At 41.5% G+C, this 12,250-nt stretch overlaps 1 protein-coding gene across 3 annotated transcripts in view; it reads left to right on the top strand.

The window, feature by feature from the left end:
- The window catches only part of Pcyt1b (phosphate cytidylyltransferase 1B, choline), a 90,225-nt gene that overhangs the window by 68,598 nt on the left and 9,377 nt on the right, over positions 1–12,250 (top strand). For all 3 annotated transcript variants that reach the window (XM_051179270.1, XM_051179268.1, XM_051179269.1), the window contains exons 4-7: positions 2–153; positions 2,482–2,560; positions 7,816–7,958; positions 10,869–11,057. In XM_051179270.1, coding sequence (XP_051035227.1) covers positions 2–153; positions 2,482–2,560; positions 7,816–7,958; positions 10,869–11,057 — 563 coding nt within the window. The remainder of the gene's footprint in view (position 1; positions 154–2,481; positions 2,561–7,815; positions 7,959–10,868; positions 11,058–12,250) is intronic.

Genomic DNA, 12,250 nt, shown 5'->3' with positions numbered 1-12,250 from the left:
GTTTGCAGCGATGACCTTACTCACAAATTCAAAGGTTTTACTGTGATGAATGAGGCAGAGAGATATGAAGCTCTCAGACACTGCCGCTATGTGGACGAAGTCATCAGAGATGCACCATGGACTCTCACACCAGAGTTCCTGGAAAAACACAAGGTACTTGTCTTTCTCTCAAATTCTTCTGTAACAGGATTAGGACTCTGGCTCTGTAGCTGAGACTGCAGAAAACCTAGAGACTCTCCCTGTTTCTTAAAGGGGAAGTTTTAGGGACTAACATGTGGCATCAATAGAGGTAACACCTCTCTTTTGCCCCAAACTAAGGACTACCATCTTCTCCTTGCCTTGAGTGCAGGTATTAGAGCCTGGCTAGCCAGGTCCAAATGCTGCCTCCATCTTCCTCTAGCTAGAGAACCATGAGCAACATTCTTAATCACACTGAACTCAGTTACTTGACCATAGAACTGGATGAGACTGCTGTCCTCATTGTGGGACAATTTTTAAGGAGCTAGTGAAAGAATCCAAGTAACATACTTGGAAAGCTGGCTGACCTGTGACAGGAGCTCCAAAGATGCCATTGTTCCTGCCATCACCAGCATCATTGTTGGTCCTCACAGGCTCATGGGCATTCTTAAGCATGGAACAAAGGAACACACATCTTATCTGGTAGGTCAGGGGTGAGGCTTTAAGGGAAGAACTTTATAGCTATGATTTTGTGACTCTGAGATTCCTACTGACATAAGATTTTTATTAGCTGAAAACATGAGACATTCTTTTGATCTGCATCAAATTATGCTCTTTGTATCTGCCTACCAGCCCCACACTAGGAGCTATTCTTTCCTTTTATAAGCAGTACAAAAAAATAAGATTAAGCTGTTCTAAGAATTTTCTTTTCTATTTTTAAATTCGCAATGCAGAAGAGAATAGAGAACACTGATAAATGTGCATGGGTAATAGCAGAGGAGACAATTTCCTGGTGAGAATGAAAAGAAAAGAAAAACTACAATATGATTTACTACCAGTAATCATACTTTTTTTACTTAGCATATATTGTATATTCAACATATGACAGGCATTTTAGAGGATACTAATAATGACCATGATGAATGCCATTTATTATTTACCATATGCCCAGCACTGTGCAAAGGACTTTGTTATTATATGAAGTGAGTTCGGTATCATGGCTACCCTGAGTTATTATTATTATTATGTATTGAAGAGGGGGAACTAAGCTTAAGTACTGAGGATAGAATTAGTAACAGAAATAATGAAATACATATTGCTTACCATATATCAGTTTATATTTTAAGCACTGTTGCATATCATTTAATCCAGAAATTCTTCCATGAATTTGCATCCCAAATTTGTCTGGAAACATTTTGGTTGTCATTGCTAGAGGGTGCTACTGACATCTAGTGGGTGGAGGTATGAGATGCTGTTCAGTGTCTTCCAATGCACGGGACACTTAGACACACAAACACCAAATTATCTAGCCCCTATTGTCACCAGTATCGGGGTTGAGGAATCCTGATTAAATTCTTCCTTCTACTTTGTGAGTTGTATAACTTTTAAGTGGTAGGTAGCAATGATACCCTGGCAAATTTAACTGTTAATCTAACTAGCCTCTCAAGGTGAAATAAAGGCTGACTGTGAAGGCCTTTAAAATATGTGCAGAGAATGTTTACCTGGTGTAGTAGGAAACAGGGGTGAAGATAAGCAGGCATGAAGACCAGAGGAAAATTGTTCAAAAAGTATATATGCTAGTTACTTGTCTCATTGTTGCCACAAAATACCTCAGCAAAGCAACTTGAGGGAGGGAAAGTGAGAAAGAGAGGGAGCAAGGGAGGGAGGGAGGGAGGGAGGAAGGAAGGAAGGAAGGAAGGAGGAAAGGAAGGACTTACTTTGTAAGCTCTATGACAATGGATGTGTGGAAGCAGAAACAAGGAGCAACTGGTCACTCTGCATCCAGAGTCAGGATGCAGAGAATAATGACAGCTTGTGCTCAACTCACTTTTTCTTTTTGACTTGGTTCAGGAGCCAAGCCCATATAACGATGCCACCCACGTTGAGGGTGGGTATTCCCCCTCAGTTAACCTAACTAAGAGGTCCCCACAGACATACTCAGAGATATTTCCATGCTGAGTCTAGATCTCATTGAGTTGATAATAAAAAGATTAACCATCCCAGGAGGACCACCCTCCTGACAGCAGGATGGCTTGGAGAGGAAGCCCAGATAAAAGTTGGTGTCACAACTCAGATGACAGGGCCTGCTTCTGTGAGGCTGATCATGAGGGGCTATTGAAAGTTGTCACAGCAGCTCTGATGAAGGTAGTTAATGGCTTGTTTAACCCAGAGGACAGCATTCTGTACTGCTTTATTTTAAAAGGCACTGGGGTGTGTATGTGGGAGGAGTCATCAGTCCCTTTCACATCTGTAAACCTGCCCCTCCATGCCAGTGTTAATGTCCATCCTCTCTTTCTTCAACAGATTGACTTTGTGGCTCATGATGATATTCCATATTCCTCCGCTGGTTCTGATGATGTTTATAAGCACATAAAGGAAGCAGGTGAGGTATTTTCCTGTCCAGCACAGCACATGGCCAAGCACAAGATGATAGATGCTTTAGGCCTACAGTATGTATATACATAGTGTCAGAATGCCCACTATTACTGAAGCGGCCAGGTCTGTACATTCTCTTTCCAAGATATCCCTCGGAACTCAGGAGAACTTAGTAAGAACTGGGGGCCTGACACTTTTCAGTCCCAACCTTGCTTGTAAGGAGTTCAAAGAAAAGACATTTCACATGTTTCCAATGTGGAAAGCTGCAGAGAAGCTGAGCAACACTGTACAGAGGGGAATGAGGAAAAAAAGGTGGTTGGTGCATGATTTACATCATGATGGGTCATGGCATGGGGGAATGAGTACTTTCTTAAGGTTGGAGCTGCCAGTCAACATACAGATCCCTAAAAATAGCAGAGACATAGACCAGGGGTTAGGACCAGCTAAGAGACCCCAAGGTTAATTGCATTCCTGCTCAAGAATACCTTAGCTGCCTTGGAATCTGGTAGTAGTTTCCTCCCTGGATGATTAGTCTGTAGTAAAGGAGGAATAACAAAATGACTCCCAAGGTAGTAATTTTAAGACTGATTTTGCTCATGACTTTTGTGGCGCAGGGTCTTAATGGGGGCCTTGTCTGAGCGCTTTATTTATTTATTTATTTATTTATTTATTATAACAAACTCTTATCTGTAGCTCTGGATGGCCTAGAAATAACTATGTATATTTGGCTGGCCTAGAACTCCCAGAGATGGCCTGCTCCTGCTCCCCAGGAGCTGGGATTAAAGGCATTTGCTACCATGTCCATTAAGTGTTTGTTTGTTTGTCTATTTTAATGTGGTACTGAGGATTAAACTGAGGAGAAACTGAGGAGTTTCTCATATACTGGGAAAGCCCTCTACCATAGGCTGAGAGCCTTTTGCTTGACTCTTTTAAACTGCTATAGCTAGATGCTGATAGGAGCTGCAGTCATCTAACTGTAAGCCAGGAGCTCAGCTGTGTTTGTCACTGGGGCACCAATACATTGTCTCCATGTTGCCTGGGCTTCTCCCAACATGAAGGCTGGAAGCAACTATCTAGAGAGCTGGCTTCCTGTGGCCTACCTTTTAAGTCACACACCATCATCTATATAACCTTTAAGTATAAGCAAGTCACGGAGGCTAACCCAGATTCAAGGGCAAGGTAGTGTGGGCCTCTTTGAAGAGTTTGTTTTTCTATATTCTTATTTTGTGTATGTGTGTGTATCTTTGTCTAAAACATTAACTTCTTAAATTTATTCCTTGAGAGTTTCATACATGTATACAATGTATCTTGATCATGGCCAACTCAAATACTCTCCACAGCCTTCCAAAGGCCCCCAGGACTCTCATCTGCTACCTTGCATGGCCTCTTCTTTTTGTAAAAATAATGTAATCCACTGGATCCAATTATTACTGCCCATGGGGCCATGCAATGGAACATGGGCCAGTTATCAATGTGAATCCTTCACCACAGTTCACTTTCTAAAGAGTCAGGTGGTGGTTTGTTTACCTGGAAGTGCAGGCCTAAGACTAAGGGTATGTGACTTTGTTTGTCCAGTGGTCCTTCCTTATGGTCCATGAATCTGCTCCAAGTCCTCACCAGGAGGAAGAGTCACTGTATATATGGAGTTTGGATATACATAAAAAAGGCCATAGAGTGGCTACTGCAGAAGAGAAGTCTCAGAAGTGATCTGAGCATCCATGGGCAACTTTTATACTCTGGTTTATTTGGAAAGTCAAAAATCACTTTAAACGAAGCCAAGATATCACACATATAGATAAAACAGTGTGATGTTGGGCTGTTTGTCAGAGCCGAGTGTCAAAATCCTCTAGCAAAGCTGGATGGAAAGATGGAGCTGAGATGAAATAGACTGTAAGGTCCACGTTACTCATTATCATTCTGATAGTGACTACTACTGTTGAAAGTTGCTTTATTAACATGTGCTTTGCTGCTTCTTAAAATAGCTCCATAACCAAACGCTGCAATTCTGAAAAGCATGATAAAAAAGGTTCTCTGATCATGCTCATTACTGAATATTTTTAGCAGAGCAATAATTAGGATTTGGAGGAAGCTGGGTGCCTCATTATGTCAGCAGAGGGCTTGGCTTCTTTCAGAGACCTACCTCTCAAGAAGCCAAAGCAAATTCCCCCAGCTCCAAATCTGCTTTCAGTCACTCAGCCACAGACTCTCAAGTCTCTGACTTTAGACAAGGCAAGCTCATGTCCCCTGTGTCTAAGTGAGTTGCTAAAATCAATTAGTAACTAAATAACCTTCACATTTCATCAATCCTGAAGAAAAGTAGGATGGATTTTCTCCAGGAAGTCTTCAACTGTTCCAATTAAGGTGAGGATGTTGTCCTAGACCTGCTGGCTTGGGGTCACATGGGGACCCACCACCTGCCAAAGCCCTGTTCCCAAACATGGTCTAGTCGGAATTTACTTTGCATCCACGTGTTAAATGTTTGCATTTTCTGCCTTCCATTTCATTTTTAGTCATTTGGTTTCACCCTCCTAGAAGATGATCATAGATGTTTCTGACCTAGTGGCCAATGCCAACTCTGTCCTCTGATCCATGGGGTCAGAGTCAGATGCTGTGTCTCCAAGATCAGCAGTACCACCATGCTGCTGACACTGTGAATGTGCAGATGACATGTTTTTAAAGGACCCAAAGGGGGTACCTTGGGAAGCAAGACAGAAACATTCAGAGAGAATTGGATTTGGAAGTGTGTTTAGCATCAGTATTCATCTTGTTGTTTATTCAGCAAATATTCTGATAGCATCTGCTTGTTACCTGCTTCAAGACTGTAGAAGCAAACGAGAAGGGTGTGGTCTTGTCACTCAAACAGATCATAGACCAGACAGACAGTTGCTAATGGAAGTGTCCCATCAAAGACCTTGCAGTATTTGAAGGAAAAGAGCAGCAGGGCTGACAAACAGGAAGACTTGCTTTGGGAGTTGAGGCTTAATTTCCTTGATACTAAACCAGAAAGCCAATGGGTGACCAAGAGTTAAGCAGATAGAAACTGAGACAGAGAAGAGCTGACAGTTTTAGGACACTGAAGAAGCCCAGTGTGGCTAGGTACAGGCCCAACTTCCTAGACTATGTCATAGTTAGGGTTTCTATTGTTGTGAAGAGACACCATGACCATGGCAACTCTTAAATATGAAAACATTTAATTCTGGCTGGCTTACAATTTCAAAGGTTTGGTTCATTATTATCATGGCAGGACATGGTGCTGTGTAGGCAGACATGGTGCTGGAGAAGGAGCTGAGAGTTCTACATCTTGATTTGCAGGCAACAGGAAGTTAATTGTTCCACACTGAGCATAGTTTGAGTTTGAGCAAAGGACATTTCAAACTCCACAGTAAAATACTTCCTCCAACAAGGCCACACCTACTCCACACCTAGACCATACCTTCTAATAGTGCCACTCCTTATGAGCTTATGGGGACCAATTACATTCAAATTACCACAGACTATAAGCAAAACAATCCCAGTCCTTTGGATAGTACAGGAGCCTTGGCTGAAAGTGTAAAGAGGAGAGGCTGGGAGATGAGACTAAGACTAGAAGGAAGTACAGGAAGGGGACCATGTAAGCTGTGGTAGAACCAAGTTAAAGGCTTTATTCTAAACATAGTAGAAAGCCAATGAAGAGGAATGGGCAGGCAGGCATGCAACTTACATTTAGAAGGGTGACTTTGTGTATCTTGGCTGTGCATGTTTAAGTGGGCAAAAATGACATCACTGGAGCTGGAGATACATCTCAGTGGTTAAGAGTACCTACTGCTCTTGGAAAGGACCAAATGGTTCAGTTCCTACCATCCATGCCAGTCAGCTCACAACTGTTTGTAACTCTAGCTCCAGGAATCTGATACCCTTGTTTAGCCTCCCTGGGTACCTATATTTATGGGCTTGTGTGTGCGCCCCCCCCCCACACACATTGTGACATTGCTAAGGACTGATTTTGAGGCTCTTGATGTAATCTTTGAACAAGTTGGTTTGAGTTTGGCTAAAGATGGAGAAAAGTGGTTGAATTACAGAAGCATTTGAGGAACTGGTTTGTTATATACATTGATTAAATATGGACAACGGGAAAGAACAATGGCCCAGATTTGTCTAGCTAACTTCTTAATTGAGGGAAACTAAAGTCAAGCAGCTTACCTTCAGAGGTCTGAGTGACTTGCCATAAACTGAGAACACAGTACTCTCGTCCTCAGGCTTTACCATGCAGCTGATATAGGACAGATCTAAGAGGTCAGAATGATATGAACTAGAAATTTCTCAATTGCCAATACCTGATTTTGGTTGACAACAGAATTTCGAGCATGAATTCAGTTCTTACTGTGTTGGCATCTGTGACACATGTGTAGCCTGTGTTGCTGGTAAACACCAATTTGTCTTTGACTTTAAGGACATCGACTAGAAGCATTAAAACTTGGCACCCTTGTGCTTATTTATTTCCACTCTTCTCCTCATATTCCAGATGAAAGGGTCTTGGAGTGGTGAAAGTACCATGCAGGAGAGGATTTTTAGAGGCAATAAAATCATCTAGCACCTCGCACACATATCCCTAGACAGAGACAACAATGACCCTTCTTTTCCTGTGGAGATAATATGATGCAGACTTCCAGAGGGAAGAAGATTCACTGTGATCTGACTCATTCAGTGACTCTGTTGTTATTATTCATTCACTTACACATTCTCTTTGCATTTAATTGAGCACCTTCATGTGCACTGATCTGGGCACTGGGAATACAAAGACAATGAAAGCATAACTTCATTCAAAATATACACTTCTGGTTTTTTAAGAAACAAATACACACACACACACACACACACACACAGAAACATGCATCAGACATTTGATTTTGTTATCTGAAGATACCCTTACGTCCAAAATGCTGTGGGTTCTCGTGTTAATTTCAGGAAAGATTTCACAGTGGTACAACCTTGAAGGTGGATCATTGAGGGTGAGGAAGAACTTTGTGGATGACAGGGGTAGGAAATGGGTACCTAGGATAGAAAGAAAGAGCTGAGCATGAGCAAATGTCAGGAGGCAGGTGAGTGGATGGTGTCTCCTGGACCAAGTCTGGCATGATGCCTATGAGCTGGGGCCAGAAAAGGCTTACCTGCCTCACCAAAAGCTCCAACTTTATCCAGCAAGAAAAAAACAAAAAAGATCATTAAAGGAAAGAGGCTGGCTGAGGTAATCCCATCTTTATCTTTTTATTGTTACTTGCACAGGCATGTTTGTTCCAACTCAAAGAACAGAAGGCATTTCAACATCAGACATCATCACCAGAATTGTCCGTGACTATGACGTATATGCCCGGCGCAATCTCCAGAGAGGATACACAGCCAAGGAACTCAATGTCAGCTTTATAAATGTAAGGGTTCTATTCCATGTACTCTGACAGCCACCATATTATATTATCATGACTGTTAGTTATTTCCTGTGCACTGTGTAGTTCTCTTAAAGCTTTTCATTATTGTCTCATTTAATCTACATTTAAAACCCAATGGTGTGTTTTAGTTTTTGAGAGAGGGTCTTGCTGTATTGTCCAGGCTGGCCCCCAAATCATGACCCTCTTGCCTCAGCTTCCCAAGTGCTAGATATTCAGACATGCGCCAACACACCTGGCTCAGTAATGATATAAATATATATATTTGAGGAAACCAGTGTTCAAACAAGAGCATAGGCAGCTTCACATTTTATAACGGAGCTTCCTTGCTTCCCTCCCCTGCCCCCAAACCCCCTCTTTAGTTTTCAGATGTGGCAACGGGTTTCTGGAACATCTGCCCCTTGGGAAAGGCAAGTGTTGTCTTCTCAAAGGAAAGGAAGGCGGGCGGAAGCAATGAGATGCTAAGCCCAGAGAAAATGCTTTCTTGTTTTAACGTTTTACAATTTTCATTTTATTAAGGCCTTACAGATGCTCATTAGAAACCTTAACAGCCGTTTTTTATTGTCCAGAGAAATTACAGCTGCTTAAATAAAGCCTGAAGCCTTTGGCTTCCTTTTGTATTTCTACCTTATTGTTCCCACAGAGCTGCTGTTAGTTTAATAATAGAGCTCTGTTAAAACAATCTTTAAAACAAGCAAAACAAGCTGTTACAAGGCAAAGAGAGTAGCTGGATGGTTGGGGGTTGATGTTAGTGAGTCTGGACCACTGAGGTTACCAGGCTTCCAAGGAGCCCATGATTTTGATCCAAACAAACGCTCTCCATGCATATAGAATTCCAGCCCCTAAATAGATACTGTATTCTCAAAGGGTGATTTGTCTGCAAAAGTAGGCATTTATAATTATGTGCAGCTCTAATTATCTAGCATCTTACACAACTGATCATTGGTACCTTCAAAATAGGAGGGGCTCATTAATAGTAAGTCAGTGATTATTCATTGTCCTGATAAAGCAGGGAGTGTTGGGATTCAGGCGCCTCTAACTTCATACAAGCCAGGCAACAAAATGGAAAATGCCGGGTTCGAGTGGCACCCAAACACGTGGCTGAAAAGAATTCAGCTAACGTGATGATTTGGTATCTTAGAGAGAATAAAGCCCTGGTTATTTCAATAAATTAAACTGTCTGTTCTTTTAAATTGAATTCAGTCAACCATCCAAGCATAGCAAGCCATTTCCAAAAGTTATTGCTCACTCTCTTTAAATGGTCTTTAGATAAGCCACTTAGCTCAGGGAACCGTGAGGACAGTGGGGGTGTGCTTACTGCCTTTCTGTGACAACAACTCTGGCTGCAACTCAGCGAGGAAATTGAATGTGTTGGATGGGCGTGTAAATGAATCACAGAACCTCAGAAGTGGCAGAGACCTGATGAAGACCAGTCATCCAATCCATGTCCCTTGACTTTGAGATAAGGAAAACAGAGCCCAGAGAGTAGACAAGGCCAAGAGAGGGTGAGGGAGAGGTGGAGGTGGCAGTACCCCTCCAAAGCTTGTGACTCCTAGCCCAGTGCTCACTCTACTGTTATGTGCTGTCACTGAGCACTAAACCAAATAGCCATTTCCAGTGCTGAACAAAACGTGGAAGCGCATGATATGAAGACAACAGCTAACACTTATCCATAGCCCATCACATTCCCATCTACGTGGCTCGCCTGCATTATCTCCTTTAATACTTGTGATAAGCCTACTGGGGGTGTGTAATGACACTGTCCAACTTAGAGGGGAGAAAACAGAAGCCAAGAAGGTTAAACAACTCCCCTCAGACCACACTGTACATGATAGAAGACAGTACCTTCCTGTAGCACATATTTATCATTATATATTGCAGTAGCAACACACCCAGCTCATATGCAGCCCCAGCCTGAGGTTGCAATACAGTCTAAATTGGGGAATCTTGACCTAGTTTCATAGTTGAGGTATTTTACAAAATTCTAAAGTACAAAATGAGCTTGATTTCCACAGTCAAGAAAACTGATTCCTTTAGAGAGCATATATTGAGATTTCAAAAGGGAAGACCCTTTGTGTGATATTATTTTCATTGTTTAGATAACATGTTTATTAGGTAATGTAGATAAATGCCTGTGGTACTTTATGACAACCATGTAGCTAATATATGTGGAGCAAATGCCAGGCTATGAGCTACACATTTGCATGCATGACCTTACCTTGTTGTCACAACAACCCTGTGAAGTAGGAATGATTATCACCCCCATTTTATTGATTAGAAAACTGTGGCTCAGAGGTGGCTAGTGTTTTGCTCAACACAATATGGCTTCTTGGAACATAGGTAGACAACATCATTGTATAGAGTCTCTAAGCACAAAAATCCAGTGAAGCAATCAAAATAAAAGCTTTCTTTATATCCAAAGAAACCAATGCACTTTAATTAGCTTCATGAAAAATATGATAACAAAAATCTCAGCGTGAGACATAGGTTCTACACCCAGTCAGTGGACAACTCAATATAAACACTATTGGTTTTAGTACAACCTCAGTAAAACTGAATTTTCAGGCAGACTCTGAGCATCATTTTATCTAAGTTCCAGAAGAATTGAGTAGAGTTATTTGCTCAATAAAGGGTAGTTCTGTAGTTTTGTATTCTGTTCTCAGACGATTTCAACTCATAAATGTTGAACAGGTTGAACATTGTACATTTGCACTTCCTTTTATATATCCAAAGAGATTGATGGTCAAGACATGTGTTTTCCTATCAATCTAGCCCATAGGAAATAATGACATCTACTCTTTACATTAGGAGCAACCCTTGATATAAAATATTACCCACAGAGATAGTCTTCTCTGTTGTTCTCTTGAAACAATCTATTCCATTTATTTTCACCAGGAGAAGAAGTATCGTTTCCAGAACCAAGTGGACAAGATGAAAGAAAAGGTCAAGAATGTGGAGGAAAGATCAAAGGAATTTGTTAACAGAGTAGAAGAAAAGAGTCATGACCTAATTCAAAAGTGGGAAGAAAAATCAAGAGAATTCATTGGCAACTTCCTGGAACTATTTGGGCCAGATGGTGCATGGGTATGTAGTTATTTTAATTGGTGTAGAAATGGCAGGTATTTTCAGCTTATCTTCCTTTCATGGAACTACTCAAGAATGTCCTTTATCAGTGGCCTTTCATTGAACATCATTTCACGTCACTCCAAGTCCATGTCCTTATTCAGTTACTGATTCATCCCTCAGTATGGTGCCAAATGGCACAGTAAGTAGGGTCTTCTCCATTTCTGTTTTCTTGGCTATGATGGAAGTCGGGAAGCCCCAGCAATCCTCCTGTCTCAGCCAATAAGAGTACTTGCTGCATAATCATGAGGAACTGGGCTTGGTATACAGTACCTGTGTAACAAAGCCATACATCCTGTGCACAGCTGTGACCCCACATCTAAGTGTGGAGAGATGAGACAGGTTGCTGGGGCTTTCTATCCCCAAGCTAACTTTCTTTTTAAAACACAAAGAAATTGGTCCATTTGCTTTCCTTAATGTGAAACAGCCAAGATTTCCTGTTATTATATGAGGACTCTAAGGAATCTATGTCCACTTGATTGTATTTGAGTTGTTACTAGTGTCTTTGCTCATTTGAGTTCCTTCATTATAAGATTATCTAGAAGTAAAACACTCAGTTATTTACAGAAAGAACAATGTTCTGAGAATTGGAAGAGATGCTTATAGCCCATTGGCCTCTACCATGTTATAGAAGGTGTTCTAAGCTACCTATATTCTAACTGTATGCTGAGTTTGAAAGGAAGGGCTAATTGAGCTATTAAGACTTCCCAGCAAGGACTGGCAGGAGAGCAGAAACCATACACTGGTCTCCTTCTCACTTTTTTGGTTCATTTTCAGTTCAGATGATTTCATTCATGGCCCATTTGTTCCCATTCTTGTCTATGCATGGCACTAGGGAAGACCACAAAGACAGACTCTCTCCGTTCTCTTCTCATTAGTATATGAATTCTGAACTTTCCCTTTTGATCCAGGGTATGCCTTTGCTTCTTCACAATTTTCTGACTCTGAAGAAACAGAGAGTGGTTTTTAATGAAGCCACATAACAGCTCATTTGGTTACGGTGCTTCAGGAGTGTGGCTCTGTCAGAAGCCCCCAGATTGTAGCTCACTGAGTGGATGGATAACTGGGTGGATACTTTCTCCACCTGGGGTGAGCAAAGGCAGGCAAAGGATATCATTTCATAGCAACGTTATACCTGCAGTCTTTTCAGGCTC

Source organism: Phodopus roborovskii, unplaced genomic scaffold (genome assembly GCF_943737965.1).
Source record: "Phodopus roborovskii unplaced genomic scaffold, PHOROB, whole genome shotgun sequence".
Lineage (NCBI taxonomy): Eukaryota > Metazoa > Chordata > Mammalia > Rodentia > Cricetidae > Phodopus > Phodopus roborovskii.
The sequence above is the reverse complement of the archived record's forward strand: the minus strand, read 5'-3'. Positions and strand labels throughout refer to the sequence as shown.